The sequence below is a fragment of the Nylanderia fulva genome, unplaced genomic scaffold (genome assembly GCF_048542155.1).
Source record: "Nylanderia fulva isolate GAGA-0341 unplaced genomic scaffold, ASM4854215v1 Scaffold25, whole genome shotgun sequence".
In the NCBI taxonomy this organism is placed as follows: Eukaryota; Metazoa; Arthropoda; class Insecta; order Hymenoptera; family Formicidae; genus Nylanderia; species Nylanderia fulva.
The window spans coordinates 631,104-658,415 of record NW_028190314.1 but is presented as its reverse complement, the minus strand read 5'-3'; the positions used below and the strand labels follow the sequence as shown (position 1 = coordinate 658,415).

At 35.7% G+C, this 27,312-nt stretch overlaps 1 protein-coding gene across 2 annotated transcripts; it reads left to right on the top strand.

The window, feature by feature from the left end:
* Positions 1-3,269: 3,269 nt before the first annotated feature.
* On the top strand, positions 3,270-27,114 carry Pgant5 (polypeptide N-acetylgalactosaminyltransferase 5). Of its 2 annotated transcripts, none has more exons than XM_029311303.2 (8): positions 3,270-4,076; positions 18,916-19,726; positions 19,869-20,187; positions 20,817-20,994; positions 22,851-23,031; positions 24,763-25,001; positions 25,099-25,233; positions 25,307-27,114. In XM_029311303.2, the coding sequence occupies exons 2-8, from the start codon at positions 19,105-19,107 to the stop codon at positions 25,454-25,456; spliced, it is 1,824 nt and encodes a 607-aa protein (XP_029167136.1). In that variant the 5' UTR covers positions 3,270-4,076; positions 18,916-19,104; the 3' UTR covers positions 25,457-27,114. The 2 variants fall into 2 exon arrangements, with proteins under 2 accessions (XP_029167136.1, XP_029167135.1); XM_029311302.2 differs by lacking the exon at positions 22,851-23,031 and adding an exon at positions 21,437-21,617 and having other exon boundaries at positions 3,272-4,076.
* The last annotated feature ends 198 nt before the right edge of the window (positions 27,115-27,312 follow it).

The following is a 27,312-nucleotide window of genomic DNA, read 5'->3' as shown; positions in this document are numbered from 1 at the left end:
GCCGAGCGGCGCCGCCATCTACCGAGCGATCCGCGCGAACAAGAACGCGCACCATTTTTTGAAGACGAAGAAAAAAAGCCAACGACGAGTTTCCTCGATTATAATTCAATTATGTATGCGTCGAGACGATGCTTTATTCCCCGTTGCGGATAAATATTTAGATCGTAGAAATGTTATTTCATTTATTTATGTTGTTTGAAAGGAAATTTCAAGCTTCTGAAAAATTAGATATGCACGGGATGTCGTATATACATATATAATCAACGATGTGCAAAATACGTGTTCAAACTTATTTAAAATAGAAAATGGGAAATAAGCATTTTTTCAGTAGATTTAAAAAATATATATATATATATTTAAATTCTTATTTTATCTTTATTAAATTTTTATAAATTTTCTTTATATAAGCTGTTTTATAAACTTTATATAAACTTTATATATTTTTAATATAAACAGAAAATTATATAACTGTATTTACATGTAGAATTACAAAAATATTGCTTTTGTTTACATTTACTTAATCATTAATTTAATAACGTTTTGATTGTTATACGTACATATTATTGACTAGCTTTTCGGACCGCGCTTCGCGCGGTCCTCAAAGCCAGCCTTTCTATTCGGACCGCGCTTTGCGCGGTCCTCATATAGTCTATATTAAATCCGTTTTAACACAAAAAATTAATTCTTTTTTTGTATTACCGCGAACTACTTCCACATTTGTTCTTCGACTTTCACGAAATTTATACCAAAATAAATGTTTAAATTTTTTTGTGGATGACTACTATGTTATCTATTTCTTTCTCCCAGATATTTTATTTTCTTTTTTTAAGACACGCTTTCTCTCTCTCTCACTCTAAAACACACGCGCTCCCTCTCTCTCTCTTTAAGACACATGCTCTCTCTCTCCTTATCTCTCTCCCTCCCTCTTTCTTTAAGACACACGCTCTCTCTCTCTCTCTCTCTCTCTCTCTCTCTCTCTCTCTCTCTCTCTCTCTCTCTCTCTCTCTCTCTCTCTCTCTCTCTCTCTCTCTCTCTCTCTGTGTGTGTATGTGTGTGGGGTTTTTTAAGTTTACGCTTTCACCTACGCATCCACCCACACAATCGCATATTTATGAACGGATTTTTTAAAAAATTGGTACCAAAATGTTGCAAATTTTTGGCGACGATGTGGTTTTTTCAAGTGTTACACCTCCACCCACACGCATGCGCATTTATGGACCAATTTTCACGAAATTAGTACCAAAATGTTGCAAATTTTTCTGAGAAAGCTGCTGTGTGGTTTTTTTAAGTTTTATCCCACCCACGCATGCATCCACGCATTCACACATTTATTCACATACTTTTTTGAAATTTGTAGTTAAATTTTGTTGGAAATGGCTACTATGATTTTAACAAATTTTTATCATCCTATTCATCCACCCACGCACCCATGCACCCATTTGCATACGCATTTATTGACTTGGTCACACCAAGAAGTAATTTTTAAAAAATTTGTGTACGTATTTGTGATTATGTGTGCAATTCGTGTAAATAAACCTTTAATTTGTATGCAATTTTCACGAAATTAGTACCAAAATGTTGCAAATTTTTGCAATCACAAACATGTACACAAATTTATTTAAAATTACTTATTGGTGTGACCAAGTCAATAAATGCGTATGCACATGGGTGCATGGGTGCGTGGGTGGATGAATAGGATGATAAAAATTTGTTAAAATCATAGTAGCCATCCTCAACAAAATTTGAGTACAAATTTCGAAAAAGTCTGTGAATAAATGTGTGAATGCGTGGGTGAATGCGTGGGTAGGATAAAACTTTAAAAAACCACACAGCAGCTTTCTCAAAAAAATTTGCAACATTTTTGTACCAATTTCATAAAAATATTGGTCCATAAATGCGCACGCGCGTGGATGAATGCGTGGGTGGAGGTGTAACAATTGAAAAAACCACATCGTCGCCATCTTCAAAAAATTTGCAACATTTTGGTACCAATTTTAAAAAAATCGGTTTATAAATATACGATTGCGTGGGTGGGTGCGTGGGTGGAGGCGTAAACTTAAAAAAATAAAACACCAGCTTTGTCAGAAAAATTTGCAACATTTTGGTACTAATTTCGTGAAAATTGGTCATAAATGCGCATGCGCGTGGGTGGGTGCGTGGGTGGAGGTGTAACACTTGAAAAAACCGCATCGTCGCCATCTCCAAAAAATTTGCAACATTTTTGTACCAATTTCGTAAAAATATTGGTCCATAAATGCGCACGCGCGTGGATGATTGCGTGGGTGGAGGCGTAAACTTAAAAAAATAAAACACCAGTTTCCTCAGAAAAATTTGCAACATTTTGGTACTAATTTCGTGAAAATTGGTCCATAAATGCGCATGCGTGTGGGTGGATGCGTGGGTGGATGCGTGGGTGGGGGTGTAACACTTAAAAAAACCGCATCGTCGTTATCTCCAAAAAAATTTGCAACATTTTGATACCATGTGTTCAGAAATATTGCAAAAAAAGATTAAACATACCCTCCTCTGTAGAAAAAAAAAAAATTAAAAAATTAAAAAAAAAACCCCACAGCAGCCACCCCCAAAAAATTTGCAACATTTTGGTACCAGTTTCACGAATATCGGTCCACAAATGTGGAAGTAGTTCGCGTACATACATACAGACAGACGGTGCTTATATATATAGATATTTCGAATAATTTTTTAATTTGCAAGAAACATGAATTTAAATGAAAAAATAGGTAATGAAAATGTTTACTTACATTTCAATGCAAATATAACATAGTTTTTGAAAACACGTATTTAAAATTCAAAATAAGCATTTTACATTTTATATTTCCATTTTAAATAACGCATCTATCTCAAATAATGCACATCCCTGTATATAAAAATATGAAACACTCAAAAAAGAAATTTTATTCGCCATAAAATAGAACCGGAAAACACGTTAAAGAAAAATTCATCTCTATAAATATTTTACAAAAGCATAAGATATTAATAAAAGACAGCCTTTGTAAAATATATATTAGAGATTAATTTCCTTTTAGAGCGTGTTTTCTCATTTCATTTTACGTCGAATGAAGTTTCTCCTTCAAGTGTTTCATATTTCGGATTTTCGAGAAAAAGAGAAACAAAAAATGGAAGTGGAAAAAAAAAAATAAAATGGGCGTCGATAAATATCGATCGCGCGTTTTTCGACTATCGATACTCGCGCGCGCGCGCGCGCGCGATATCGATATACGTGGCGCGACGTTGCGGCAAACGTCAAACAGGTGTCGTGCCGTCACTCGGGCCGGACCGCCCTAACCTCGGTTCGCGCTCGTCGCACTCGTTTCGCTCCGCGCGGCGTCGCGCGACGTCAGGCGTATCCTGCGTTCAGAAGTGCGAGGACGGACGACGATGTACGGTCCGCGAGTACGTTCTCCCTGCACCGGGCGACGTTAATTGGCTGGATCTCGGCGTGGCAAGAAAGGTGCGTATCGGGACGGGAAAATCGACCGAGTTCGCTTTAATAAACTTACGCGTCGTCCATCTCTCTCTCTCTCTCTCTCCCTTCGCGACTCGTGCACGCGTTTTATCGCGGGATTTTATACCGCGGAACGCGACGTTCTTACTCTCGCTCCCTTCTCGAGCGCGGAGAATCTCGTCGTCGACCGGCGGAGGAGAACCTGAACCGAGGCGAAGTCGCGCCCCGTGGAGGCGCGTTAACGATCGGGGGCAGATTCTCTCTCTTCCTTCGAAGCACGAGTCACCGCGATTTTTTACGATCGCGATACTTGAAGGCGGAATTCTACGTCGCGCGGAGGAATCTCGAGAATCTGCGATAATTTCGCTCGCGCATGCAAGTGTCACTTATCCGAGAGAATACCGTCCCTTATCGCGCCGGCGTAATTAACGTATATAACGTGTCTGTGTGATTTCGACGTGTGATATCCTCGGAGCAACACGACCCGGAGAGAGCGCCCAGGACAGTTTATTTCAAGAGGAAGAGTATCCTCCGAGGAACCAGCCTGGTATCAGCGACGACTTGGTCCCCTCTTGCTCAAGGAAATACGTGTCATCATACGCGACGAAACGTGAGTGGTCATCATTTCTTACGTATTATCTATGTGTCAAGGAGTTCGCAGAAAAGCGCACCCGTGCCACGTTTAAGCGCGGTAACAAGCCTCTTTCTTACGTCTTTGCCTCCTGTGTCCCCTCTTCTGTCCTCGCTCGCTTCGCTCGCGCGAGCACGTATTCCGTGTCGGATTTGTCGCTGGATCTCGTCGCGATTTTTACGTATTATTGTTATTATTCTTTTTATTTTAATTTATTATCGCGAAATGTCATTCCAATTCGAAGAGAGAACGTCTTTTCCCCGGGTGATACCTTTCCAAGGGAGACACGGGTAAACGAGCAGGGCACAGAAGCATGCGGCCTCGTGGCTTAACGGTCCTATCAAGTATGTGTGTAATGTGTAATACGTAGCATACGTATGTGTGTGGCGAGAACGTGTATTAAACGCACGAGCGAATCTTGTTTCTCTCTTGCGCAATCTTCGCATCCCGTGGAATTTTTTTTTTTAATTAATAAAAGAATTTCAAAATTTTACGAATTAAAAAAAATGATATACTTAAAATTTTGCGCTCGATTTTCACGTCCCGCCCTTTTTGGAGCATGTCCTCTTTCCTTCGAAATACGAAAAATACACAGCTGGAAGGACAGGGAAAAATAGGTGAAGCTGGAACCTTTTTCGAAGATTAAAAATTCAGTTCTCGAGATTTAATGTGGCATAAATTCCGTGCATCGCGTTTTCCTGCGCGTCGACCTCTTTTATCTTTTTCGAACCTTGTGAAAAATTACAGAGAAAAGACCGAGGGAAAAAAATCATTTTCGGCCAAACTGAAAAGTCAATTCACGCGACTCTATAAAAAAGACTTAATAAAAATTCAATTTTAAAAGTGTATAATGTATACGTACGCGCATAAATTTTCCGCGCTGGTAGTCATAATAGAGAAAAATACGTGAAAATTTTTCTTTATTTTTCCTTCTTATCTCTCTTCGTATAGCGAAGGAAATGAGGTTTCATAATTTCAAGTTTATTGTAGAAGGCGATTCACCTGGATGTTAAATACTTATTAAGAAAATTACGATCTTTTATTTCACGAGAAATTCCAATACCGAAAAAATTCCATCGGAAAAATTCAGATGCGCCTTATACAAAACATCCGGGAAAGAAAGAAAAAAATTTTCGCGCAATATTTCAAAAAATTCAAAGCAGAATTAATTAATATCGTATTAATTAATACATCTGTATTCTATTAAAAGTTCGCATACGTGTCTTTTCTCCATCTGACATTTACGCGTTCGCACAGAGACAATAAATTATTCATTCATATCTTGAGAATTATCTGACATGAGAGAACACAGACGTACATGTGTTCATAAATACTGTTGTTATTTACGTATTCGACGCACTGATATATTACTTTATTCCCGCTCCACATTCGTTGCTAAACGTCGTCGTCCGGTTCCACGTTTCATTCACGTAACACGTTTGTGTTCTAAGCGCGGAGAGCCTTCGGGCTACTGCTTAGAACTACCTTACTAACTTACACCACTTAGAACCGACAGTTCACAGCAGTTCCGTAGATTAAGTCGACCTCGATCTATCTGATCCTTTTTGTGCTCTCTCTTTCTCCGTCTTTCTTTCGAAGTGAAGAGAACAATTTTGCAAATAATACTTACTTTCTTGCATCCATATGCCAAGCATAAAATTGTTTCTATACAGGGTGTTTTTTAAGTGATGGGCGAAATTTCAGGAATAGATTCTTCATACATAGAGGAGAGAAAAGTTATATCCACAGGAAGGATATTAGACTCAGAAATGATTAGTTGCTATATTATAGATATGTTGACATAACTTTGTTCTTCTCTATAAGCATGAGGAATCCATGCCTGAAATTTGCCCAGAACTTATGAAACACTCTGTATATATTTTCCAATTCCATTCTGCTGTCGATATATATATTAGCAGTATGCTTGCCTGCTCGCCCTTTCTCTCTCTTTCTCTCTCTCTTCTTGACGGACATGATTCATAAACAATACGAGAAAATCGGAGTTTAATATTGAAATGATAGCTTAGGTACATTCGCGAGATACGCCGAGTCGAGATCGATCTGTCGGAACCAGGTCAGATCCAGCTATCTTCATCCCACGCTGTACCATGAACTAAAAATCAAGTTAAGCAAAACAGAGGACGCGCATTGTTCATTAAAAGGGAAAAAAAACAAGAAAACTAGACGGGAATATAAGAACGGTGTTCGTTTCGCTTAAGTGCTCGCATAAGATTCTCAAGCAAGTTAGTTATAGAATGACGAAATGAATATTGTTCTCTCTCTAGTTGGGGCCTTCGGCAATCTTTATTTTTTTTCAAATGTAGGTCGATCGATTTGCATGCGATGCATTTTTTTATATTCCAAATTTTTTTTTAAATAGATCCAATTTCCCGCACGGGACGTCGGAAAAGATGAAGATTGATTCTGCGTGAACCACGAAGAGAGAAAGAGGGAGCGAACAATCATAAAACTCTTTTCGCACATCGGTGAAATTTAAATAATGCTAATTGCAGGCGGAAAAAATACACAATAATGACGTAACTGCCGTGAAAATTTTTCATACCTTTTCGCTCGTGCCTTCTATAACGTAATATGCAAATGAACGCCATTGTACTTATTCCCGGCGCTACTCTAATTCCCTTTCATTCCCGCTTCCAGCCTTCTACGATTGAGGAGTTTGGTATAATAGCGATCGAACTGTATTTTTTTCTTTTCGAGAACTCGCGCGCGCGCGAACATTACAAAGGAAGAGAATTCCAAACTTAATCCTCCCAGCTTTAAAGTTCGAAGGGAGAAGGAAGAATAAAAAAATTTCTCGAAGAGAGTACCGTAAAGTTAAAGCGCACCGTCGCGCATTAATTGAATGCTTCCCGATTCTTGAGTGAAAGCAGGATTGATTGGCGTCTTTTGTTCGTTCGATCCACGTAAAATCGAAGGCGACTGTCCACATCTTCGAGGCATACAAATGGCGCGAAAAATTCGATCGCTGACATTCCCGCACGTATATCCGTGCCCACGAGTGTTCGCAGAGGCATTTGTACTCTCTTGGAATCAATAAAAAAATTACGCATTTGCTCTCTTTTTGAAGAAACACCGGAATTTATAGAAAGCTAAAAATAAGGTGTTTTTTTTTTAGATTTTTTTATAAAAACTGCATAGCAGATCATTCTAAGAACTTTTAGGCATTTATTACTAAACATTTATAAATACAAAAAAAATTGTTTGGTTAAATGATTCTGTAGAGATCGCTCTAATAAAAATTTTCTTGCAGCCGGAGTTGCAAATTTGCCGGCATTGTCATATCTCCAAATCTCGTTTGAAATTAAAAATCCCAAAATTTTATTATTACTTATGAATTATGAAATTATATTGTTGATGAATTACCCATATAAGAAAAAAAATAAAATTGACAATATAGTCGAGCTTAGAACGAATTATAGTATGATTTTCAGGTACATTTTTTAATTTATTGATACGAAAAAATTGTTTGAATTATTTTTGTTATTAATAAGTTAAAGGTTCATCGACAATGTAATTTTATAAATAAGAAAATTGTTATAGTTTTTTAATTTTAAACGAGAGATATACTATCGTAGTCCTATATTTTTAACTAAAAAACATTTTTTTACACTTATAAATATTTAATAATAGATGCCTAAAAGTTCGGAATAATTCGCTGTAAAATTTGTCCAAAAAAATTCTCAAAAATCAATCTTATTGTTTGGTCCTCTAAAACAGGCGCTCCTCTTATTGTTAATATAAAAAGAAATGATAGAAATTAACAAAATAATTTTAAAAAATTAAGGAAGAAAATAGGAAAGAAGAAATTTTAACCATCTTCTCCCCCTGGAAAAAAATCTTGCGGACGTTCATATGTGCCCCCCTTTTTTTATACGAGAAGAACGGAACGAGGTTCTCGCGAGCGAAGGACAAGTCGACCCCGCCATCGTCATCATCATCTTCGTCATCGTCGTCGTCATCAGTGCAGCCGGAGTAGTGCCGTTTAATGGAATGTGGCGCACCTGTCCGTCCGTTACTTGTCTCGAAGCTCGCGAAGCCTGCCGATCGGAATCCCTGTGTGCATCCGATCCCGGTCTCTTTGGAGAAACTTGAGGCCTCAAGGCCGCGCCGTTTTGTAACGTCGAGAGAGTCGAATCGTGGAACTCCGAGGATGCCTCCGTTCGAGGAGGTGGGGACGGGGGTTGCGATAACGAGGATGCCTCCTGGGGACCGGGTTCTCACGTTTTGCAGTTTGGAAAGCGTGGGGAAGATAGTCGAGAGATATTATTATTATATTATTGCGCGATTGCGGAGAGGAAGAAGAAGCGGTCCATCTGCGTGTTAACGCGCGAACTGAATCGTCGTCGTTAAGAGAGACTAACTATATAACGTACACATTATATATATATATATATATATATATATATATACTCGACAAATCTCTTCCGCTCGCTTTGTCATGTTCCGGAGAGATTTGTGGAATACGCGAATTCGAGTATAAGAACTGTCATTCGAATTCTCGTACGTCGACGTGAACTTTTGAAATATCGCGATCGCTTCGTCAGTTTCAGTCCGGCTTAAATCGCCCGTAGAAATGAACAAAGATGTATTTTGACGGCCAATTAATTGAAGCAACTTCCGTGCAACTTTATCCGTTCAACTCCCTGCCTTTCGATTAATTCCACCTGTGCGCTTCGACTCGAATCAGCTGATTAATTAAGAGGGGACACTCAGAGGCATAAAAAAATAGCCATATAGGTATTCCTGAATTTTTTTCTTAGAAAGTATTAGGATTATCAAAATGAAGTTTTACCAGTTTATTATATGTATATTTAGTAATGTAAGATAAAATTTTTATTGAAAAATATTTAAAAATGTGGCAATTATCGCTGTCAAATTTCGAAATTAACCTGTGCGCTTTGACTCGAATCAGCTGATTAATTAAGAGGGGACACTCAGAGGCATAAAAAAATAGCCATATAGGTATTCCTGAATTTTTTTCTTAGAAAGTATTAGGATTATCAAAATGAAGTTTTACCAGTTTATTATATGTATAATATATTTAGTAATGTAAGATAAAATTTTTATTGAAAAATATTTAAAAATGTGGCAATTATCGCTGTCAAATTTCGAAATTAACCTGTGCGCTTTGACTCGAATCAGCTGATTAATTAAGAGAGGACACTCAGAGGCATAAAAAAATAGCCATATAGGTATTCCTGAATTTTTTTCTTAGAAAGTATTAGGATTATCAAAATGAAGTTTTACCAGTTTATTATATGTATATTTAGTATAATGTAAGATAAAATTTTTATTGAAAAATATTTAAAAATGTGGCAATTATCGCTGTCAAATTTCGAAATTAACCTGTGCGCTTTGACTCGAATCAGCTGATTAATTAAGGGGCGACACTCAGAGGCATCAAAAAATAGTCATATATATTCATGAATTTTTTTTCAGAAAATGTTAGGATTATTAAAATGAGGTTTTATTACGACGTACGAGAATTCGAATGACAGTTCTTATACTCGAATTCGCGTATTCCACAAATCTCTTCAGAACATGACAAAGCGAGCGGAAGAGATTTGTCGAGTCTATTGCATAAGGTAAGATTTTTATTGAAAAATATTAAAAAATGTGGCAGTTATCTGCTGTCAAATTTCGAGATTAATTTCGATCGAAGAACAGGAATGAAGAAATTTTTATAAAATTCTGGATAAAAAAATTTTCGCGAGAAAAAATATTATCGAAATTATGCTATACAAGCTGCATCGCTGCATTTTCTCAACAGATGGTATTCTTGATGGATGACACTACGTGATCGGTGCTCGCCGATTTACGTCACCGCTTCTTTCTCTTTCTCTCTTCTGTGCCGCGCCGGATAGAAACGATACTTAATTAGCCGCGCGCTTCGGTAATGATTCGACACAAAACGAGTGAAAGGTTTCTCTTAGCTAGAACGAGCCGATTAGCGTATATAGCAGCTTGTAAGATAGAGTTCTCAACACTTGTGTACGAAGCAAGGACGTTGGCGGTAAAACTTTTCCATGACCTTTCGCGACATTTATGCCGTCATGATCGTAAAATGCAAAGACATTTAAATCTACACTTGTACATACATCCGGCAAATCCTATTTTTATCCAGCGCACAATTATATCCGGAAATGAAGGGTTGAACTGTCAAAATTTTGACATTTCATCGAACTTTGTCGATCGACTATTTTCGACGGAGAATTAAAGTTGTATATGTGTATATATCTTTAAAAGGGATTACATTTAAATAGGGGAACCGTGCATCTTTATGGACATTTGAACGGTCACGCATGACAGTTATTGCTTTGTTCGCGAATGATAAGCGCTATATGTACGAACGAGCCGCCGTAATGAGAAACCTGAAGGAAAATCAGCTTATGCGAATAAGTACATCGTAAAAAGACACTATCAAAATTGAGAAAATTGTATTGTATTATATCGTATTTCTCTTGTTATCTGCAATTATGAACGTTCGCGGGGGAAATCCCCTCCTTGGATTCAGTAAAAAGATTAAGCATGTGCTTTCCTTTTGAATAAACACTGAAACTTATTTGCATATTTAACATAGAAAAATAAAAATAACAAGATAACAAAAAGTAAAGAAATAAAATAATAAAAATAAAAAATAAATTTTAAAAAATTAAGAAAGAACGAAAAATAAAAGAAATTAATCCTGTCCCTCTCTGGAAAAAATCCTGCAGACGCCCATGTCTATGATACGTATTTATCGGATGGGAATTTAACTGACACGAAAATTTAATTATTTTTTATTGAAGATCGCGATATAGAATTTTTATCCAGCGAAATCGTGTCTTACGTTTAAGTATACGATATGAGAAATATATATCTACACTTCGCGCGACAATTCGTTATCGCTCGCGAACACTATATATATCCAGGCGTGTAAACAAGACGAGGGGATCGAAAAGTTTAATCAATCGCGTTATGAATTAATTGTAAATTGCCTCGCGGCTTGTTAAAGATAAACAATCGCGGCCATACGCGTAATGAGAGAGAATTAACATTTGCGGGAGCGCGAGATGTACGTCAAATAGGCACGCACGCATATATACATATGTGTGTGTGTGTGTGTGTGTGTGTGTGTGTGTGTGTGTGTGTGTGTGTGTGTGTGTGTGTGTGTGTGTGTGTGTGTGTGTGTGTGTGTGCGCGCGTGCGTGCGTGCGTGCGTGCGTGCGTGCGTGCGTGCGTGCGTGCGTGCGTGCGTGCGTGCGTGTGTGTGTGCGCGTGCGTGCGTTGTGCGTGCGTGTGTGTGCGTGCGTGCGTGCGTGCGTGCGTGCGTGCGCGTGTGGGTGTGTGTGTGCGTGTGTGTGTGTGTGTGTGTGTATGCATATATATGCGCTTTCTGTTAATCCGTTCTCCATTACCTGGAAAACTTTATGCTGGTTTGTGACCCGTATAAAACGGCCGCGTAATAACGGTACCCGTGCGATACTGCGATCTTCATTGTATATCGTTCGTTGCGTATTGTCCCCTTTCCCTCCCTTCCCCTAGGAATAATTCTAAATGCACGGGAGACTGCATTGTGCGTGTTCTCCCCCAAATTCGAACCTGCATATATTTGACCTCCTGGTCCTAACTATTATATATGATTATACGACATGCATATTAGTAATCTCTTAATTGCTGCATTATGTCACTTTGTCATGAAATTAGCGATAAGTATATTTCTCGGATTTTTATATACGAGATAAAAACGATAAATTAGACTGGCTGTGTTATATATTTTTATATCTCAATGCGCTCTGAAGAATTATAAAAAAAACCGTGGTATTAATTTATAAATTTAGTATCTTGGAAAAAGATATATGATACTATTGATATACATGATACTATTGAGAAAGATAACTTGAAGATGAAGATAATCTGTGTGTGGTATTCTTTTACAGTAAATTATTTATAAACATCCTAAAAATACAAATATCGGAATATGAAAACTATTGGAATCGAAATTCTATCTTTAACACTGCACTCGAGATCAATACTATGAAACAATAAATTGATTTACGGAAATTTTATTGTGCGTAAGTATTGACGCAAACACCTTAGCCTCACAATCGCTAGAGTTGACTGTTTAAATTAATTTTGTAATCTCATGCCTTTTTAATTTAAGTCACATTGTATACTAGATATGAAATATTCGTCATTTTATCATATCATATATATCGCTAGTGCTCATTAACCGCGATATCGATAATGCATGCTCATTTGCTAAAGTGCAAGCGTATGTATATTATGAATTAAGGGAAATTTAATATGTATGTTATCGACGTAATGAAAATTGTATATACAATATCTGGCTGCGAAGTATAAAATTACAGGTGTGCAAAGTTTGGCTCTGAAACATGAAATATTAAAAGTTAATTGGTGCAAATTGTATAACGATTTATACATGTTAACTATTTTATATCGCGACACGTCAATGTTCCTCCTCTCTTTTAATTTACAATTATTTTTTATATATTCATATTTCATATGTGATATATAAATTATTTTTTTTAATAATCACAAAAATCGAGAATAAAAAAAATTTATAATCCGTTTGTTTCGTAATTTGCTCTGCGTGTTCGTTATCAGCATGATAGCACGAAAATAAGCATCGTATTAACTTCGAGAAAATTATTGCCTAAAGTGCAAGCGCATGTATACATTATGAATTTAAGGAAAATTTAATATGCGATATCGATGTAATGGAAATTTTATATATAATATTTAGTTGCGAAGTATAAAATTATAAAACATGTATACAACAAAATTACAAAACAAAATTACAAAACAAAATTATAGAACAAAGTTCTGAAACGTAAAATATTAAAAGTTAATTGGCGGAAATTGTGTATTAACGATTTATATATATACATATTAACTATTTCATATCGCGACAACAAACATTTCTCTCGTTTTTTTTAATTTACAATTTCTTTATAAATTCATATCTCATATGTGAGACATGTGTGTGTGAATTATTATTTTTTTTAATATTTACAAAAAATTCTAGAAAATATAAACTGCAACGCCTCATTTTATAATTCGTTCCGGTCGTTCGTTATCAAAATGATAGTACGGAGATAAGTATCGTATTAACTTGGAGAAAATGATTACCTAGTAATTAAATAGGTGATGTAAACCGTTCGTAAAGTTCAACCACACTAGCGAAACGATCGCGTTGTGCAGTTTTAAACGTTTGTACTCTGAGATGCTTATAACAATACGACACTCATTTTTATATCTACTTTATAATATGCGATTAAATAGCTTGCGTAAAACGGCTTTTAAAGCATTTATAAAACCGGTTTTTAATGGAGTCCTCTTCGACTGGAATGTGCATAGCAATCATTTCACGTCACGTTCGTTCGAAGAGGAAAAAGCTTTCAAAAGAAAGTAATTGAATTTCGACTGACACACAAGCATTAAAAATACAGGGTGTCCTAAAACCACCGGATATTCTTTTAATGGGACATCCTATGGTTCTTCTAGCGAAAATATATCGGCAAGTGATTAAAAAAATAATTGCGCTTTTCGCAAATTAAACTTTATGGAAGTAAAAAGATTAATGAAACTGCACCCTTAATTTCCAGTAGAAAATTTAATTTTAACAGAATTTTAATTTGAAGACTTACAATTATTTACAAAGATACATATATATGATATGGGAGAAAATTGAAAAATTGCAAAAAATAATTTCGAAAAAAAAACATTTTTGCGAGAAAAATCAACTTTAAATTGACGAGAGAATCTATTATTAAAAGTTGACATTTGAGTTTTTTTAAACGAACTCAGTTTTTATATTGAACACAATTTGAACGGAATTTTTCGATCATAAAATTTTGGATGAAAAATTTTTTTCAATTATTTATATCTATTATATATTATTATACGGTGCGGGTTTCATATTGAGGGATATATATGCAACGTGTCGTGCGGCTTGTGTGCATTATGCGATTACAAGTTTCATAATTTTAGATTGCGGCGTGTATTACATTAATACCGAGTTCAACCCTTTCGGTCCTCCCATGTGGTTGGCTTGATTAATTTTCTCTGTTAAGAGCTTAGATTGATCCCGCGAGACATTTTAACGTTTAAGACACTAATTGCACATATGCGTGTGTCAGACGGAAATTAAATTAAATATATTATCTGATGTGTAACGTCAAACTATATATTTTGCAAAATTTCCAAAGTTTTGAAACTTGAAATACACTCTCTTTGACATTAAATATTGCCAATTACATATACTTTCAAGAAAGAAGAGCTCGACGTAGGTGAAATAAGATCCGATAATAAATTGCCGACGTCTTCCTCCCCTAGCTAGTACGATAAACGTTGCAAGTTTTATTACGCTTGATATCAATTCCGCGCATATGCATTATGTATACATAACAACGTAATGTGACGAGGGGTTGACGCCATAGTTTTATAAAGCGAAAACTTTCAACTTATATAGAGTTATATATTGTCGCGCATCGTTTATTATGCGCGGATTTTATTCTTATATTTCAACATTTATACACTGAAAAGAAAATTACTCGACTAAACCTTCTAACTAAATTACTATTTTGGTAAATGAACATTTATTAGGTCAAATACATGTTTTATATATATATATTTAGATTTAATATATTATATAATATATTATTTAATTTAATATATATTATTTTTTTAATATATTATTTAATTTAAATAGAATTTTTATATGTTCAATTAACAAAATATTATTTAGTTGAATGGTTTAGTCAAGTTAATAATTTTTTCAGTGTATTACGTCTTTTTTTAGGGAAAGTGTGTCAATACTAAATAAATGCAAATATAATTCGAAACGTGATCCATTAGTCACTTTCACACACATTTATAGATACGCTGCTTCAAATTAGAAAAAAGTTTGAATTATTGCTAGGGCTTGGAGCTTTTTTATGGCAGATAACAAGCTTAACTTTCACAGTTGTCTATTGTGCGAAGGGAGGTTTTCTTAATGATATTATCCGGCGTCGCATTGCGTCAATGTGATATCGGTAGACTTTCGAGCACTTTGATTACAATGACTTTCCATTAGAAGTATAGAGTCGATGGAACTCAAATCTGATTACGCGATGGAAAAGCATCGTAAAGAGATTTCACTTTATTATATACGAAGAGTTATACAAAAATATACGTTATTTTAAAAACTATTCGTCTTTGTAAACTTAGAATTCTATCGAAAAGATTCCAGAATAGGGTGCTGTAAAATAAAAATAACTTCATGATAAAGGAATGAACTTTGATAATAAATTAAAAGATTCAGTTCATTACGTTTGCTCTTATTAAACTGAAATGGGTATTTAAAAGAATTACTTAAAATGATTTAATCAAATTAAATAAATATTTAAACAATTTTACTTTTAGAAATATATTCGAATCTAATAATATCGCGGAACAATTCCACTTTATTTGACGATAAATTCGATATAATGTAAGTTAAACATTAACACAATGAAACACTTTGGGAGTTCTATCTTTGTCTCGATATAAAAACAAAACTGACGTGAATCGATAAAAACTAGATAAAAATGTCCTTTATTTTTCGAACATTTGTCTTTTATAGATCACTAATAAATGAAGCAATAGAAATATCGTATATGTTAATTGACGATCGGTCTTATGCTTTGACTATACAAATATGCAATTCATCACTTCGTCACTCGACTTTTACGATACGGTTAACGAAATTAAACGATTCGTCTTAACAGTATTAATATGCTGTGGTATTATTGATTTATCAATAACGTGTAACACATGTAATTTTGCTAATAGTACCGTCATTATCGACTATTAAATATCGTTAAAGTTATTGTGGTCATTTGCCACGTTCATAAACCGCGAAAATCCTATGTGGCGTTTATTCTATTATATTCTATTATATTGTTAACTATACAAAGCGTATATACATATGTTTCGACAAAGAGGAATACAACACAAAGAGAATTTTACCATCTCTTTGAAAATGTGAAACGCTCTATGATCTCGATAAAAAAGTATAAATATAATAAAAATACAGATTAAACAAAGAATATGTTATAACCAAGTATTGCATAATACATATTATTTACAACTGCACAATTTTATTGTGATTTTCTTTCTCTCTTTATGTCCTCTTGTTACAGAGTATGGAAATTTCAAATATGAATTTTTTTAAATCCTAAATATTTGTTCTACATTGTATGGCTTTTTTAAAATAGAATAGCTCAAATATATATATAATTCGTCGCATCAGATAGATTTTATTCTATCGAATGATATATTCCATTTGTACAAATACATCACACCAATATCGATATTGTATTGTAACGATATTACGTAGTTTTCACGCCATGTGTTTTTCACACACCCCCACACACCCACACACATATATATACATATATGTATATATGTCATGACAATCGAAATTGTAACGCATCTGGTAGCAATTCACATTACTTTCAAGTATTTAATTTCCTTTTTAATTAACACTTGATTCATACTAACATTACCTTCGTAATTACCACTTCATTAAAAATAAATTGAAACTTTTAATAATCTTGTTATTTTCAAATATACGATTTTTATGGAATATCCTCGATTCAATTTTTATTTACGCAATTCGCGGTTTTCGATTATTTAAATTTGAAAGTAAAATGTAAAAAAATGTGACGAAATTTTTTTTAAGTTCTCTCGATATTCCCTATCTTTTGTGAATTCCTTGTATATGCAAAACTACGTATATAACTGCGCATCGGAGAAGCTGCCATCGGGGCCGCTTTTTTTCCCTTTACAATAGAAAGTTCACGCGACGCAATATCAGCGTGGAATGTCGCCTCGTTGTTCTTTAGGTCGCGTATAGTCATCCAACATTATTACTCCCATTTCCCGCTCGTTATCGTGATGAAAGTGAATTATTTAGCTAGTCGCTAATTAATTAGTACCATCGGGGGAGCAGCGACTGCTGACTCTCATCGCGATATAATTTCCCAGGTCTCGGCTGCGTGGGATAATTATACCTGCGGATCTGTATTTCCGTCGCGTCTTCGAAACTTTTTGCTGCGTTATAATCAATTTTTTTTCCGTCAACAAAGCCGGCTAGCATCAGCATCGATCGCCAGCTACCAGAAACGCGCGATACCAGAGATACCGCACAGGTATATGTATGTACAACACGGATAAAAGTGATGTATAAAAAAAAAGAGTATATAAATTTTTTTTGTAAAAAGAAATCGTGCGCAACGTTGTACAAAACATCGTCGCAACATCCATAAAAAAATATATAACATAAACGTAGCGTTGAAAATTGTTTTCGCGGTTCTCGAGAGGATATGATATATATTGTAGATGTAGCAATTAAAAATTTCATTGAGGTAATTAGAGTTGACCTTCTCTTTTTTTTCTGTATCGAGACACGCGAATAACGCAGTGTTTCCGTCACTCATTACACGACGTGGAAAATTATGAATGTCTCGCGCGCGAAATAATCATCGTTCCCGATAATAGTAGCGATTGCACTCTTTCTCTTTTGCATAAAATTGCAAGCTACCGGTATATATTTTGCAGAGTAAAAGAGGGACAATAGATAGCGATTTACAGGCGATGTAAATGCGATATAAAGTTGTATCTATATATCTGTGCACACACGGGTGAATTTATCGTGTGTACCTATGCAACTATATCGTCTGATTCGCGCGGACAGGCATTAATATACACCCTTGCAGAAATGCGTGCGTATGCAAATCGCGTGTCATTATATATTGCCTGTTCTATTTATATAGGAAATAGCGTGTGTTTATATATTAAACTCGTCTTGTGTGCATCGAGCATAGTTTCAACGGGAGAAATGCTGTTTAGGGACATTAAAATTGCATTCTCTCCTGCACGATCGATGCGCGATGCCTCTCATGCGAATTAGATGCTAACAATAAGTGTCGCAAAGCTACTCCGATTACTCTTAAGCTGACATACGCGATTTTAGCTCACGTGACTCGCTCGTATTTCCATTATCGTGTTCGTCATCATTCATCATATAACAAATCAAAAGTACAAGAATCATGTAAAAATGATCCTATAAAATTCTTAATTGATACAATTTTATGTCATTTTTTGAAAGACATACGGCGCTCTAAATTATTACACGCGGAGAGAATTTTTTCTTAAAATTTACTATGAAAATCATAGGACAATATGATATTGAAAGAACACAATAAAAAATATTAATATGTATATAGTAAAATTAATCAAACATATTTTTATATCGTATTGTGGTAGATATTAATATTTTTATTTATGGTAAGTATTAATCAGAGAAATTCTTATAAAATTCTTCCAATATCATAATGTCTCATGATTACCATGATTTTCAGGGTAAATTCTAAGAGAAAAAATTCTCTCTGTGTACGAATAATTTTTGTGTATATCATTCTATAGTACATAAATAATTATTTTATTACAAAATAGCGCAATTTTTGCTAAATAAGTCTTTTTTTATCCTGAACTGCAGTGTATGAACTCTATCCTTCGAGATCGCGCGATATTAATGTATTATAGTAGGAAGAAAATATTCAAGCTTTAGGTATATCAATAGATCCATAGAATCGTGATGTGTCTGTAAAGTTGAAGCGAACGATCGCAAAAATTCTGGTTTTATCTCTCAGGCAACCTTCCGATATAAGCCGCTGCGGGATATTCGCACACTTTTGCGGCCGCAAAAGAGTCGAGGTAAAATGAAATCTCCGGTAATAAAGCCAGGCTCTCCTTCTCTCTGTTGCAGCGCCGACAATGAGAAAAGTCATGTAATTCCACGAAGAGTTTAGCGCAGAGAAATTCGGCGTCGCGAAGAAAAATCAATCAAACTTGAAGTCTCTCTCGTCCGAAGATCTAAATCGCGAGTTTGGTCGCGTGGAAGAGACTGGGTGATGAGCAGCTCGTGGTACAAGCGGAGGACTGCCGTCGTTGAAAGATGTTTCGCTTCAAGATTCGCATTCACACATGTCAAGTGATACTGCTGACGTCCCTGGTATGGTTCCTGATCGACGTTATAGTGCTCATGTTCTATTCGGACTGCATCGGAGGGTCCGGATGGAACTGTCCGGACAACAAGCAGCAACAGTCCGCGCTTCTGTCCGAGGAGCCATTACATCCGAAGATCCCGGTCGGCGAGGCGCAGGCGTTGTTGAAGCACGAGTACCAAGTCGGTACCAAGAGACAGTATTCGCAGAATAAGTTGCACGTATGGCGACCTGCAAGGGTCGTCAAGGAGACTAAGGGCAGCCCCGGTGAGATGGGAGCTGCGGTGCACATCGCCCCGGAGAACGAGGCCAAGCAGCAAGAACTGTTCAAGCTGAATCAGTTCAACCTGATGGCCAGCGACATGATCTCCTTGAACCGATCCCTGAAGGACATCAGACTCGAGGGTTGTAAGAGTAAGAAGCATCCCAAGTATCTTCCGGATACGAGTATCGTGATAGTTTTCCACAACGAGGCGTGGACCACTCTGCTGAGGACAGTCTGGTCTGTGATTAACAGGTCTCCTAGATCGCTGCTGAAGGAGATCATCCTCGTGGACGACGCGAGTGAACGAGGTACTTGTCAATTGTATATTATGTTTTACAACAAACGATGTTGACGTAGGAGTACATTTAAAGTAACGCGAATATAAATATATGTTGCTCATCATTTTGTTTTTTTTTTAAATTGATGGGATGAAACCCTTTTACTTTTCAGAACATCTAAAGCAAGACCTAGAGGACTATATAACCACCCTACCTGTTCCTACGTATGTGTATCGCACCGAAAAGAGGTCGGGCCTGATAAGGGCGAGGCTTTTAGGGGCGAAACATGTCAAGGGACAAGTAATCACATTTCTAGACGCACACTGCGAGTGCACCGAGGGTTGGTTGGAGCCGTTACTCGCAAGAATTGCTAATGATAGGCACACTGTTGTCTGTCCGATTATAGACGTTATCAGCGACGATACCTTCGAATACATCCCAGCCAGCGACATGACGTGGGGTGGTTTCAATTGGAAATTAAACTTTAGATGGTATTGTATCTCTGGAATTCTAATAATAGCATTACGTTCTAATTTTGATCGAACCAGTTCAATCTCTCTCGCCCCCTTAAACAGACGAAGGAAATTTGAGTTGCAAATGTGGGAATCTACATATTTTGCATGCAATGAATAACGAGATTAATATATAGTTATAAAGCTATGTGAGGAAGAAGACCAAATCTATTGATTGTATCTGATATATATATATATATATATATATATATATATATATATATGTATGTGTTTGTTAGATTATGATTTATAAATTTCATATTTTTTGAATTGTCACGTTCGTAAATTCGCTAAATTTTATTCTATTAATTTAATTACACTTAATGAGTTAATTATAATGAGTTTAAAATGTAATCAATAACAGCTTTTCTCTCTTTCTTTCTCATCTATTCATGTATAATACAAACTGTTGAATTTATTACGATTTCACCGCGAACACATATATACACACATTACTATGTACTATTGTTTAATTAAATTTGTAATTTCGGTTAAAATAAATCAATCTCTCAAATTGTATACATTAATTAGTATAGCATTTTATGCGTATATGTGCATAGTATATAATTTTTCCACTTTTAACGCTATCTTATCTTTTACTCAATAAGGTATAGAGTCGCACAGAGAGAGATGGACAGAAGAAACGGCGACAGAACAGCACCGCTACGAACACCAACTATGGCCGGCGGATTATTCTCCATTGATAAGGAATACTTCTACGAATTGGGCGCGTACGACGAAGGCATGGACATTTGGGGCGGCGAAAACCTTGAAATGAGTTTCCGGGTAAGATATCCTTTCTTGAGATATGATAAGAATAACTTATCGATTCGACATAAATTATCTACAAAAATTTTACACGCAATATTCATGAATCTAAATTGAACAGAATATTGTAATGAATAAATTAATATATAATCCAAGATTATATATTAATTTCATGCATATATTTATTTGATAAATGTACCTGTATAATCCAAGTTGCTGATTTTTCGCGTCAATACAATGATTATGTTAATAACTTTATTCGAAAATTAATTTATAGAGATTTTGATTTTGCAAGAAATGAATTGTTTTTAGTATTTATATTGATAATTCATTCTTTTATTATAAATATATAACTGATGTATATAACATGAAGTGCGTTTTGAAAAGGCCGAAAGTTTGAAAGGGTATCCTCGCAGAATAAATTTCCGGTGTCATTTGTAAAATTGTAAGTGCATTATAGGTATGGCAATGTGGTGGAACATTAGAAATCAGCTCGTGCTCTCATGTGGGGCATGTATTCCGGGACAAGAGTCCGTATACATTCCCCGGCGGTGTCAGCAAGATAGTCCTGCACAATGCGGCCAGGGTGGCCGAGGTCTGGATGGATGAGTGGAGAGATTTTTACTATGCCATGAATCCAGGTTAGATAATCAAGTGTATCGTTTAATTAATTTCTGCAATGTTATTGTTACTAGAGCGCTGCGCTAAATGATGCCATCGTTGTGCACATCAATATCAGAATCTAAATATGCCGTAATACGAGAATTTTGCAAAATTATTTGATACATTTTTCAATACACATCCTATAATTTACATAAAAATATTTAAAAAACCAATTCTCGAGCATCGCGAAAGGGGTAGTTTTTCGTTTATATTTCGAAATTTCTATACAGCTGGTGTTCATGTAGCGCTTATGCCGAAAGCAAGGATGTTACTTGATAAAGCATCTATTAAAATTGTAGTATTCTTTACATAACAAGTGAAACTACATCACACATATATTTGACGGGTATCTGATACAAAAGCCGTTTATATACATTGAAATATTATAATTCATATACAGCTATTATGTGACTTGCAGTTGTTTTTGAATGCATTGTTTCCTTGTTAACAAGTTGTTTCTCTCCATTTGACTAATATAATTAATATAGCAGTCTTGCGTTGATACATATTTTTATAAAATAGTATTTAACACATAATTATACATATACACAAAGATATACCATCAATTAGTTAACCATTTTCTCTATATGTGTCATGCACATTATGATTTATGTATATGTGTGTATTTACTAATATATTTCATATATATATATATATAACATCAGTAGTTGTATACGTTACGTCGCTAATATCTAAACTAAAATTAAGATCTTCAACTATAATAATTATCCTCAGTAGGAAAAAATCAACCGATTATTACCGTCAAGATACTTAATTCCACTCTCACAATTGCATCTTTAACCGACTAAGCAATATAAATACTATAATTTCTACGATGTGAAATTAATAGGGATACGCCGCAGGCACTAAACATGGACATTCACTGAAACGTGAATCTTTCAGAGATATTTTTGTTTCTGTATCTCTCGATACAAATGCTGGTGTAGTCTTAACCACTCATCCATCCAGCCGACTAACCGATCGAAAGAATTGCGCTTGCTTTGAATCGAATCCTCTTGTCTAAACTACGTTATAGGTATATATAGGTCGCAAGAAGAGAGTTACCAATCCACCAGCCATATGAGTCGCAGAATTCAGATATACATTTGCGATATACATGTTGCCATTTTTTTTCTTCTTTTTTCCCCTTTCTCTTATCGTGTTACCTATCATTGTGATCGCTAACACACTAACAGAATTGAGTTGGTTAGATATGGATGTGTGGTGGGACATTGGAAATTGCGACATGCTCGCACGTTGGGCACGTATTCCGTAAATCGACCCCGTATACCTTCCCGGGCGGTACCAGCAAGATAGTCAACCACAACAATGCGCGGCTCGCGGAAGTTTGGTTGGACCAATGGAAGTACTTCTATTACAACATTAATCCAGGTAGCACTAACACATCTTGGCGTACTAAAAAAAAAAAAAAAAAAAAAAAAACTATATTTATCGCTAAGAGCATCCCTTTATACTGTTATTCTTACTGTATTGGTTGCTTTGCGATGCGCATGATTCCACGATTCGGAAGGTCTGCATGTCTCTCCTATTATTTTTTATTATTAATTCTCGCAGTTACGGGTGCTTGCTGTCTCTCTCTCTGTCTCTCTTTTTCTATCAGATACCCGTTAACATTTATTTGAAACATCATTGCTGTTTAAGTTTAACTATAAATATATTATTTATTAATGTGTCGGATATAACAGAGGTACGAACGATAGATGAACGAGCCATGATAAATGAGATATTTAGAAGTTTTATACTTCGAGCAAGATGTAAGTCACGCATGGCATTGAGAGTTTCACACTGTGAGACGATTTGATGATTGGAAAAAATATTTTTAAAGTCACAAAACAATTTTTTGACGAAGCACAATACATCTCTCTCTGTGCACGCTGCATTTTTACACATGTACAAAATAGTTATTGCATATATAAATCAATGCTACTTTATAAACTTCTTTACACCTTTCAGATTTCCAGAAAAAGCGCTGCATAATTGCACACATTATTTTTTTTTAGGAGCATTAATTACCACAACAAATTTCTTTATTTTAGCACAAAATTCTGTGATCTTTTTTTTTTTTAATTCGAATTTATCATATACAGGGTTTGTCCGGAAAGTAATGCGTCGCATTTTTTTGTGACGCGACTATACATCGCAGAGCGATGGGACCGGTTGGGGAGGAAGGGGGGTACCCTTAGCTTTCCAACGGTAGGTCGCTCAATTGTTTCCATGCGCTTGGAGGGTTAGGACGGCTTATTCTGTGAACCTCTGCTTAGTGGTCGCGTCGAACTTGTGATGGAGAGAACGATAGAGCAACGCTATGCGATAAAGTTTTGCGTGAAGCTGGACAAGACGCCGCTGGAAACTTTTGAAATGCTCAAGAAAGTTTTCGGGGACGATTGCCTTTCCAAATCGCAGTCAAACAGATGGCACAAGATGTTTAGAGAAGGTCGGAAGGAGGTCGCCGACGAGGCCCGCGCAGGACGCCCGTCAACATCGCGAACGGACGACAATGTGACTCGTGTGCGCCAATTATTGAATTCAGACCGTCGAATGAATGTTCGCTTAATGTCGGAATTATTGAACTTGCCGAAAACGATTGTTCACGAGATTGTATCGGAAGACTTGGCCATGCGGAAGATTTGCGCAAAACTTGTGCCCAGAGTGTTGACCGATGCGCAAAAGCAACACCGAGTGGAAGTTTGTGAAGAACTCAAGCAACTCTGTGCAGATAATCCCAATTTCCTGAACAACGTTATCACTGGGGATGAGTCATGGGTCTTTCAGTACGATCCGGAGTCAAAGAGGCAGAGTGCGGAATGGCACACGACGTACAAGCTACTTCGACGGCCTCCCTGAACAGCATCCCAGTCAAGGAGTTCCAGAAATCTTATGACGCATGGAAATCGCGTTGGCAAAAATGTATTGACGCAGAAGGGTCATACTTCGAACAATTTTAAGTTGTTTTACCTATGCGATCAATAAATTCTTTTTTAAAAAAATGCGACGCATTACTTTCCGGACAAACCCTGTATGCATAATGTAAAGATATGTGTAAATATGTCTTTTTCTGGTTTCTTATTATGGTATTACAGAAAGTTTCAATTTTTTTTGTAGGGGCGCGAAACGTCGACGTCGGCGACGTCTCCGAACGGGTAAAGCTCAGAGAACGACTAAAGTGCAAGAGCTTCAGATGGTATTTGGAGAACATATATCCGGAATCGCCGATGCCGCTAGATTATTACTATCTCGGCGATGTGAAGAATGTTGAGACGCAAACTTGTTTGGATACTATGGGTAGGAGAACCGGAGAGAATGTCGGAATTAGTTATTGTCATGGATTAGGTGGTAATCAGGTAAATATTTTATCTCTTTGACGAACTGAAATATTATGGAAATCGATGTTACTTCTACGCGGAATATTATCTCTAAAGAAAACTTATCGTTATCTAGGTATTTGCGTATACTAAGCGGCAACAGATAATGTCCGACGATATGTGCCTTGATGCAGCTAGTCCACAAGGTCCTGTAAAGATTGTGCGATGTCATGGCATGGGTGGTAATCAAGCATGGGTTTACAATGACGAGGTAAGAAAGTGAAATTATATGTCAAAAGAAAGATACCTGAAACTATTATGTGAAACATCGTTTTTTTTTGCAGACCAAAATGATTAGACATACAAATACAGGTCATTGCTTGTCGAAACCTCATTCAGGCGACGCGTCACAACCCGTCTTGGCGCAGTGCGATGTCAATAACATCGGCCAAAAATGGATCATGCGTAGCAAATTCAAATGGCAAGCTAGCTAATACGAATTGACTCTAAACGTCACTTCTATACGCAATAATTGTTAATATATTTAAGAAATGATAACCGAAGAAAAATAGACTTGGCGCGAAGAATCTTCGTAAGTGCGCACCTAGATCCAAGTATTACAAGTGGCTGAAGAAACAAGTTCAGTATCACGCCTAATTGCAATTGAAATGTGTGCATCGAATGGAATTGACAGTGCGCGTGGAATCGCTAGTAATTGATTGATTCAATTCTATAGGATCTATTCGTTATTGATAGAACAGTATCGAGAATTTACTGCCATTCTTCGTGTATGGCACAGTCCTTAAGAGACGGCTTGTTCAATACACACAAGAGTGACAGAAACGAACTTTTTTGACCACGTGTAGACACGAGTGTGGACTAAACGATGAAACAAAGTGAACGTTTTGTTCTTCTTTCCTGACTAAGAGAAGCAGTAGAGAAGAAAGCATATCAGATCACACTGTTATAAATAAAATAAGGTAAATAATTGTTAATACAGAAGAGACATATTTGATAATTTCAGATGAGTGCAATGACGGATGATTGATTGACCATTAGATCAGTGCGCAATAATGAAATGTGAATATTCTAGAAATGCATCGCGAAACAATGACGGAGTGAATGCTGGAATGCTAATGAAATCAATGTGACGCTATCGATAATAATATAGAAATTATTATTGTATAATCCATTTAATAACTAGGAAAGAGCACTGAATCTTTTTATATTCATGTTTCTAATAGTTCCTCCTCGTTGCATCTCGTTCATATAATTTAATTGTTACGCGTCGTTTCGCGCAAAGAATGTACTTATCCGGACTTTTTACGGCAATATACAGAGAATCCTTCCATCAAGTTTTAGTTAGATGCATGCGATTATTAATTGTCATTCATTACAGAGACGTAATGCAATTTTTTAATGTACAAAGTGTCTTCCATGATTAACGATAACAAGCGAATATTTTTTCTGCGGTATAAACAGATATAGCGCACACAACATTGCGAATTATATGTTAAACTATTTCCTTAGACGATGTTTGATTTGCAAAAATAAATATTCGATGAAAAATTACGCTTAAAAAGAAAATAATTTTAGACACTTGTGTCATGTAAAAATTAACTGACAAAAAATCAGTTTCTGTTTCAAATTCTAGTATTTTCGTTTTTGACATCAAGTTTTGTATTTTTTTTGTCTTTCCAACAATTATAGAAATTAATTTTTTTCGCTATATTAAAAGATTCTTAAATTTATATTTCTTTAAAACAAGTATTTAACAAATTTTCACTCTTGTGAATAACTTCCAACACGACTTTAAAAGAGACTTCCTTTATAAATGCGATTGAATGACAAATATACTCATTATTCTTATGTAATCCAAAAGAATGTTATGGTGATGGTGCAACGTTAATAGCTTGACATTTGTCTTCTAAGACTGTGGTATTTATTTTTGTATAAAACACAAATTGAGACTTATATGTTAAAATAAGTGATGTTATAGTCCACTTTATAGATGATCTATAAAATATCCGTTCGTGATCGAGAAAAATGGTAGTCAATAGTACCTTCTTGCAAATACGTCATTCCTTAAAGGCTAGTTGATTTCGCTTTACAAAGAATGCTACTATTAATGAATAAAACTGCTAATGAACAATTTCCATTTTAATCATTTGCTCAACGAATAATGATGTCTCTAGCTTCACAGTTCAAACATGATATAAAATGTCAACTATTATTATAATAGTATGAACTGTGTAAGCATAATCTTTTGAAGACAATAAATTACTTGTATATTCTATTCAGTTTAAACATTATACATATTATAACACTAGTATGATTTATAAAACATTTT